This window comes from Macrotis lagotis, chromosome X, assembly GCF_037893015.1.
Source record: "Macrotis lagotis isolate mMagLag1 chromosome X, bilby.v1.9.chrom.fasta, whole genome shotgun sequence".
NCBI classification, from domain to species: Eukaryota; Metazoa; Chordata; class Mammalia; order Peramelemorphia; family Peramelidae; genus Macrotis; species Macrotis lagotis.
In genome coordinates this window covers 590,651,018-590,659,213 of record NC_133666.1, presented here as the reverse complement: position 1 = coordinate 590,659,213, position 8,196 = coordinate 590,651,018, and the positions used below count along the sequence as shown (strand labels likewise).

General features: G+C 50.7%; 1 protein-coding gene across 1 annotated transcript; it reads left to right on the top strand.

The window, feature by feature from the left end:
• The first annotated feature begins 949 nt into the window (after positions 1 to 949).
• On the top strand, positions 950 to 2,636 carry LRATD2 (LRAT domain containing 2). Its single transcript, XM_074201770.1, has 2 exons — positions 950 to 1,182; positions 1,658 to 2,636. Exon 2 carries the CDS (start codon positions 1,662 to 1,664, stop codon positions 2,550 to 2,552), a length of 891 nt encoding a protein of 296 aa, XP_074057871.1. The 5' UTR covers positions 950 to 1,182; positions 1,658 to 1,661; the 3' UTR covers positions 2,553 to 2,636.
• Positions 2,637 to 8,196: the final 5,560 nt, after the last annotated feature.

Below are 8,196 nucleotides of genomic sequence, written 5' to 3'. Positions count from 1 at the left end.
GGAAGAAAAACAGGTCTAGTCTGCTGGTGGGAGGTTAATGGGCAATAAATACCTTGTTTTCTTCTTTCAGTAAGTTAACTGGGAGAAAATAGCCCCATCAGGCCGTCTGCTAATTTATTTCTCATTGAAAAACAATTAGGCATTTTTAGCCTTCAACTAACCCAGGCAAAAAAACCACAACAAAAGCCGGATCTGCAAGCCGGGCATCTCCACCTCCAGGGGACTCTCGCAAAGAGTAAGTGACTCGCTGAATTTAACTTTGTAGCGCCACAAGGGGGCCACGCCGCACGCTGCAGGCGGGCTGCCGGGCCCTGCTCCGGGTCCCCGGCCCCGGCCCCGGCCCCGGCCCCGGCCCCGGCCCCGGCCCCGGCCCCGGCCCCGCCCCGGCAGGGCCAAGCTGGGCATGGAGCGTAAACAAGCCGCGGACTTCTCCCCCGGGACCCGCGGTGATCCCGTGAAACACTTCCCGGACTCGCGGAGGGGGAGGAAGCTGGCCCACGCCTGAGGGGAACCCACCCGAAGAGAGTTCCTCGGGGGGAAACGGCCCGGACCGGCCCAAACGCCGTCCCGCTCCCGTCCGGCGCGGGGCAGAAGCCGGGGGCGGGGCGTCGGGACTCGGGCAGGTGGGAGCTGCCGCCCAACTTGGCCTTAAAGCTACAGGCCGCCCGCGCGGGAAGGCATGGCCCCGGCGCGGCGGCCCGCGTGCTCCGGCCGCCGGCCCCGCGGTTCTTTCCCGAGGGGACGTGAGCCGGGGCGGGGCGGGGGCGGGGAGCCCGCGGGCCCCGGGCCGGCGGGGACGGGGGAGGGCGAGGCCGGGCCGGGCCGAGCCGCCGCGGCGCTGTCTCTTTAAATGCTCCAGGCGGCGCGCTCACCGGGGGGAGGCCGGAGCCGGATCTACAATCTCACCGAGTCTCCGCTTGTTGCTCGCTCAGGCGCCCGCGCTGCCGCCGCGCCCGGAGCCGGGCTCCGTGCGTCTGCCCCCCGCGCGCCCGGAGCCCCCCGGCCGCCCGCCGCCGCCCGCCGGCCGGAGACATGCCCGGCGCCCCCTGGCCCGGCCCCGCGATCGGCGCCGGCAGGGCCACGGCCGCGGCTCCGGCTCCGGGACGCTCGCCCTAGAAGTCTCGGGCTGCGGCGGGCGCTGCCCTCCCTGCGGCCCCGCGCGGCTGCCCTCCCCCGAGCCGGGTAAGTGCCCGCGGGGGACCCCGAGCGGGCGGGGGAGGGGCCGGCGAGGGGCGGCCAGGTGAGCCCTCACCTGGGCGGCCTCGCGGACGGAGCCCGGCCGGCGGGGCGCGGGGCCGGGCAGGGAGAGGCGCGGGCTACCGGCCGGGCGGGCAAAACTTTGGCGCTGGCCGCCCCCTCCCCGAGGGCGGCCCGAGGGCGGCTGGAGAGGGTGCCCGCCCGGCGCCCGAGCTGAGGCTACGGCTTGTTTGCCCGGGGGTGCCAGCGTGGGGCGGGGGGAGTCGCGGGTTCTCAGCACCACCCCACAGGTGGGGGCAAGAGCCGTCGCCCCACCTGGCCCCGCTCTTCCCCCACCCCTCCCCTCCCCTCCCTTGTGTCCTCCTCCCTGGCACGTCAGCCTCCGGAATAATGGTTTCATTTTCTTCCTCTCCCCACCCGCCCCACCCCACTCCCACTCGGCCCGCGTGTCTGTCTGCAGCGTGATGGGCAACCAGGTGGAGAAGCTGACCCACCTAAGTTACAAGGAAGTTCCCACGGCCGACCCCACGGGCCTGGACCGGGACGACGGCCCCCGGATCGGAGTGTCTTACATCTTCTCCAATGACGACGAGGAGATGGAGCAGCAGCCGGGGCCGGGGCCGGAGCCCGGGGATCTGGCCGAGGAGCCGCCGCCGCCGCCGCCGCCCGCCCCCCAGCAGCCCTACGACCCCCGGCTGTACGAGGTGGAGTGCTCCGTGTACTACCGAGACGAGTGCATCTACCAGAAGAGCTTCTCCTCCGGCCCGGCCGCGCTGAGCACCTACAGCCCGGAGAACCTGCTGAACAAGTGCAAGCCCGGGGACCTGGTGGAGTTCGTCTCCCAGGCCCAGTACCCGCACTGGGCCGTGTACGTGGGGGACTTCCAGGTGGTGCACCTCCACCGGCTGGAGGTGAGCAACAGCTTCCTGACGGACGCCAGCCAGGGCCGTCGGGGCCGGGTGGTGAACGAGCTGTACCGCTACAAGCCCCTCAGCCCCAGCGCGGTGGTGCGCAACGCGCTGGCGCAGGTGGGCGCCAAGGAGCGGGAGCTGAGCTGGCGCAACTCGGAGAGCTTCGCCGCCTGGTGCCGCTACGGCAAGCGGGAGTTCAAGATCGGCGGGGAGCTGCGCATCGGCAAGCAGCCCTACCGGCTGCAGATCCAGCTCTCGGCCCAGCGCAGCCACACGCTGGAGTTCCAGAGCCTGGAGGACCTCATCATGGAGAAGCGCCGCAACGACCAGATCGGCCGCGCCGCCGTGCTGCAGGAGCTGGCCACGCACCTGCACCCCGCGGAGCCCGACGAAGGGGACGGGGACCCCGCCCGGACGCCGCCCCCCTCGCAGGCGGCGCTCTGACGGGCAGGGCGGCCGGGCAATGGAGCCCTTCACCGCTGCCTGCCGCGCTCCCCCGGTGCCCGTCGCCCCGCTCTGGCCCGGGCCCCCGCGGGGCTTCCCGGCTTCATCGCGGCCGGAGCGCGCTCCTAGGAGTGTGGGGCGCGGCGAGCCCTCGCCGAAGCTCAGAAACTTAGAAAGTACCGAGTCGGAGGCCGAGGACGAGCCGAGAGCCCTTTGTGCGTTTTGGAGGGAGGGTCGGGAGGATTTCCCCTCTAACCTTCCCCTTGCCGCTTCAGGAATTTAGTACACAAAAAGGTTAGAGGGCGGTAATGCAGGAGTAAACCCATTCTTACAGTCACGGAGCAGGAAGAAAGTTAAGGCTCCTTCTTCCCCTCACCTGGTGCCTCTGAGCTCGTCCCCTCGGGTTGCTAAGGACAAAGGCTAAGTGCGAGTTGGCAGGGGAAGCTGGCAGAGAAGAGCCGCAGGACCCCCCCCCCCCCTTCCCCGGAGCTGGGTATGTGGACTGGGGGCAGATGCAGCCATTCATTGGGGTGGGGGGGAGCCCATACCTATTTCTCTTTGGGCTAAAAGAGGTGTCACAAGCGATCCTGTAAAACTGCAGGAAAAGAGACAAAGACTATCCCCGCCTCTCTGCCTTCCTTCCCCCCCTCCCCTTTTCAGTGAGCAGTTACCCACAAGTAGTCGGATGCCGGGAGCCGGGCTCTTAGAAGATGTCCCTCTTCCTGTTCTCTGGGCTCCTCCTTCCTCCCAGGTTACAAGTAAATCATTGTCTGAGGCAGGCTTGGGGAAGGATTCAATTAAGGTTGGGCTTTGTTTCTCCGAGTGCTGCTGTTTGCACCCGAGCTGAGCTATTTGTTACTAAAAGAAAACCGGGAGGCAGAGGGAATGGGCCTTTGTGTGGTCGATCTAATTAAACTTGCTCAGCTCCGTTCTTCTACTGACCAGAGGAGACGGGAAGGAGACCTGGGTGCTGCTCTTGTCAGCATCGACTACCAAAGCAGCATTGTCAGGATTGCTTTACCCCCCCCCCCCAATCTAGTGAAGTTAAGTCTTTGCCACTACTCTTTTCTTCATGATTAATTTTTATTAATTGTTGACTGAATGATTTCTTCCCGGCAACTTCCCATGCATCAGGCTAGTGAAAATCTACTTGACTTGAGCTTTATTTTCATAGTAAAATGGTTTTGTTTTGAAATCAACACTTAATATAATTACTAGTGTTGAATAGCCTCCCTAGCTGGCTGTAGTCTCCTCACTGCATTAAGAAAACAAGTTCTTCCAGAATCAATCTTTTTTTTTTCCTCCCTCTCTCATAAATAGAAGCCACCCTGTGAGTAGTCAAAACAGAAATAGAGAAATACTGTTACTGATCTCAGAAGGAGCAAATTCAATTGTTTATGGGTTCAACCCAGCATCTGTGGCAAACAGACAATAGAATAAACAGTTATTTCTCATTTGTTAATGAGCTACTGCTAGGTTCACTAGGAAGCTCTCCCCCCCCCCCCTTTATTTCACAAACTGCCATTTGGAAAGCTTGTTCTGTCCCAAAATGATTTGTACACTTAATTTTGGGATGCAGCTAGCTTGGCTCAGAAGTATTGGCATTGCTAATGTTGCCCTGGAGGATATTGCCACAAAGGAGAGGGTTTCTTTTGTTTTTGTTTGTACTGAAAGGGTCTATAGTGCTCAAACCTCATAGTGATCATCTGACTTACTATAAAATTATTTAAGGGTACAGTAAGCAGCATTTCTCTTGAATTTGGGGAGTGACATCAGATATGATAGCTTGGATAGGGAAAAGATAGTAACTCTTTAGCATCCCTATTTCTTAGTCACAGCCTGGCTTATAATTTGCACAAAAGTTTATTTGCTTACACATACTGAATATTCTAGTGTTAAAATTGTAGTTTTTAACTGTCCAAGTCCCTTAACAGATGCTGAAGAAAGTAAGTGGTCTTATGAAGCCATTATATTCAGTGTGACCTTAAGGCGAGTCACTTTACCTGTCTACCCCTCAGTTTCCTCTTTGGTCAAAAGACTAAATGATTTTTCTGAAGGTCCTGAAGCTCAGAAACAAGGATTTTAAGCATTTCCCAGGAATGGCCCCTTTTGTGCTTTGTAACTGACCACACTATCTTTTTGTCAAGATCAATGTGTAGCTTCTAAGAAGAAGTAATATAAAATTTAACATTGTTACAGTGGGGAACTTCAGTGCAAAGGCAATCTTATTACTTCCTGCTCCCTTCTCCTTTCCTTTCTTATAACAGCTTCCTCTACTCAGAATCAATCTTGCACATGGTGAGGTGGGACTAGCGATGGCACGGATAAAATTACAAAAAGAGCCAGAAACCTAATTTTAGCCAATAGCCTCACAAGCAGCAGAATTGACAGATTTGAGTTTCATCTCCTCACTTTTCTTAAGTGGCTAATCAACAGTGACCAATGGGCAAGAAGCAGGACACTTTCTGACAACTTCTGACACCCTTAACTGGAAAGCTTGGGAAGGTCTACCATGAAACGAAGAGCTGACTACATCTGTTGGGAGTTAAAATGAAGAAATGTTGGGGGGGGACTCATTGTGTAAGGAAAATTTGAGTACCACAGAACATATGAGTGGCTTTCTGTAAAATCAGAAGTTGATTGAGGGAGAAATTGAGCTCATTAGTTATTCCAATAGGAAAAAGACCTGTATAGACACCTTTCCCAACCAAACATAAACATTCATGAAAAAGAATACTAGGTATAATAGCATAAACTATTATACATAGAGGCAAATTTCCAATGGGATTTTTTTACCTCTCCATTTTAAGAATCTTCAATATGGTTTTGCAGTTGCATACCTCCTCTTTTTCCTCTTTGGTTCAAGAGAGAAGCACATCAGCTTGCAGATTATCTTTCCTCCAGGTGGCAGGGTTGTGGATACCAATAAAATTTTATTCAAGCCTCAGCAGTGGCTTCACCTGGCACTTTAAAATTCTAAATATATATATTTAAGCATATTTTTTGTTCCTTTATAAGGGATTAAAAAAAAACCCTTTAGAAATATTTTGTACTGTGAATTATGGATCCCCTTTGAAGGATAATTGGGTTTGATTCTAGGGCTTCTTAGGAAGCTTGCATTGGGAGAAGGGGAAGCTGCCCTACTGGAACATAAAGTCAAAGTCATATTTTCTTACCTAAGGAAATATTTTATTCAGACCAATTATGTAAGAATGAGCTTTGCCGGAGCCCACACATCAGCTTCACAACTTTTTTTTAATATAGCCAAAACCATTTTTTGGGGGGGATAGCATCGAACCCATATTTAACTGAAATTACTTTCTGGTACTCAGGTAGCCTAGTAACATCCTGAGGAGTATACTTCATTTTGAACTTCAAAAGTTTTCTAGTCTTTAAGAAAGTTATTTGTGAGGTTGAATTTTTACCCTTGGGTGCTTTGGCTATTTTCAGCACCAGCTCTTATAGCAACCCTGGGTGGGGGGAAGGGGGAGGGACAGATATTTTTGAAAGCAGAACTTTACTTTTATACAACAAATGAGATATGGAAACCTAAGTATATGTTAAACTGCTTATTTTCTAACTTTTCATTTTTTAATGAATTCACTGTGTTTAGTTGTCACTGTTGTGTGTTTGTCTAACCAGCCACTTTTTACAAATTGGAATCAACTTTAGATGTGATTATAGTTACTGATGATTGGATTTGGGTTTTGAAAGCCACACCTTTTTTGTTTGTTTAAATAAAAAAAATCAGGGTAATTTCAAACTTTAGTGGTTTATAAGACTTTCCATTACAGTGAACAGATGTTTCACTAAACCTACTTGAAGTTTTTTATTTGATACTGTAACCCTTCAGCTAATTTCATATACACTAATAGGATAAACACATTTTTCCCCCCATGAACTACATGAATTTATTAGTTTTCATCGAAGGCTGTGTTTTCTGTCATTGTTCTTATTACCACTTCTTGAGAAGGAAGTTTAGATTTCAGATTGTATCATTTCCTTCAAAATGAAGGGCAGGGCATAGTCAAAATAAAGATTTGAGATTTTTCAACTCTTTCTTTGTAATTTATTTTTAAAATTGTCAGGTCCTTGAAGGATCTCTTTGGGTCAATAATAAATTTATTGATGAGGTAACTTCAAGTTTGTATTCTTATAATGTGTCTTGACTTGGTTTGCCCAATCTGTATGAGGAAGTTGGAATCTCTTCATCCTTCTCCCTTTGTGTATGATGCAAATCTCATACTTTTTTATTTAGGAATTGCTTAAATATCCCTATTATTTAGGTTCTTTAGTTTTCACAGAAAACTTTCCAGTGTCATAAATTGTCAAGCCACATGGCTTTTTGGCATCAGTACAGCATCTCTTTGAAATTTGGGACCTAGACTAAATAAAACTTTGACTCAGGGTGATGGAGGGGTTTTCCCTTATAGAGTTCAGTAACCAGAGCCTCACCACCATGGGGGGGGGGGGGGGGGAAGGGGTCTGTTGCAGGCAGAGAACAAGGTTGAGCATAATTTAATTACAGATAAAATCGCTGAACAACATCACGTGGCATTTGTTGGCACCACTCAGAGTTCGTGTGCCAGCAATTGATAAAGGAACAGATGTTCGGTCTGTGTGAATAAGGGGTGGGAGCCCACTAATAAACACTGGGAGTGGTCGTGAAGCCTTTGCAACTGTTCATTGACCTTGCTTCTCTTTAAGTAGTGGGGTAGAGTTCTCTGAGATAGTTGTAACAAGAAGAGTTTAATGTGGAAGACAGAAGGGGTATCAACAATAACAAGTTTAACTTAGATTAATTTTGCTCATCATTGAAGAAGACAATTCAGGACAAGGAGAAAAGCACATTTGATTCTTTTGTATTTGGTTCATGAATTAAGACCAACCACTTCCATAGTGAGTTGATTTTGCTTGGGTCAGTCAACATTTATTAAACAGTTACTTTTGTGCTAAACACCTGCAGAACAGAAGCATTAACATATGAGAAAAAAACATCTGTTCTCAGGGAGTTCAATCTAATGAGGGAAGTGATATGCAAACATGTGTATACAAATAAGACATAGCAAGGATAAATTAGAGATAATCAAGTGAGGGCAGGTTCTTGAATTAAGGGGGATCTGGAAAGGATTCTTGTAGATGAGATTTTTAGTTGTATTTGAAAGAAGGCTATGGAAGTCAGGAGGTGATGAGGAAGGAGGTTGAGATATTTGGGGAGATTGAGTGTCATGTATGAGAAACTATAAGGAAGTAAAAAAAATCAGTTTTTGGGGGAGTTTAAATTAAAAATATGAAGCAAATATGTTTGGAGAGCTCCCCTCCCCCCCCCCCAAATGAACAAGAAACTGCTACTGGTTAAACAAGGTATATTGTTAAGAACTGGGGTTTGAGTGAAGATTCTTTATGGATTCTCTCTTCTGGATCCTCTTCCCTTTCCTTCTTTTCCCTGGTCTCCTCCCCCTGTTCTTCCTCTTTGCCCCTTCTCTTTTGGTTTCTCCTCCTACTTCATCCCTTCTCCTTCCCCCCTCTTCTAGAAGTTACATTCAGATTAGAGTTATCTAGTAGTTTTCTGTGTAAGAGTATACAAGCCACTTTTCTTCACTGGGATTTTCTTAGCTGTAAATTTAGGATTTAAGACTAGATT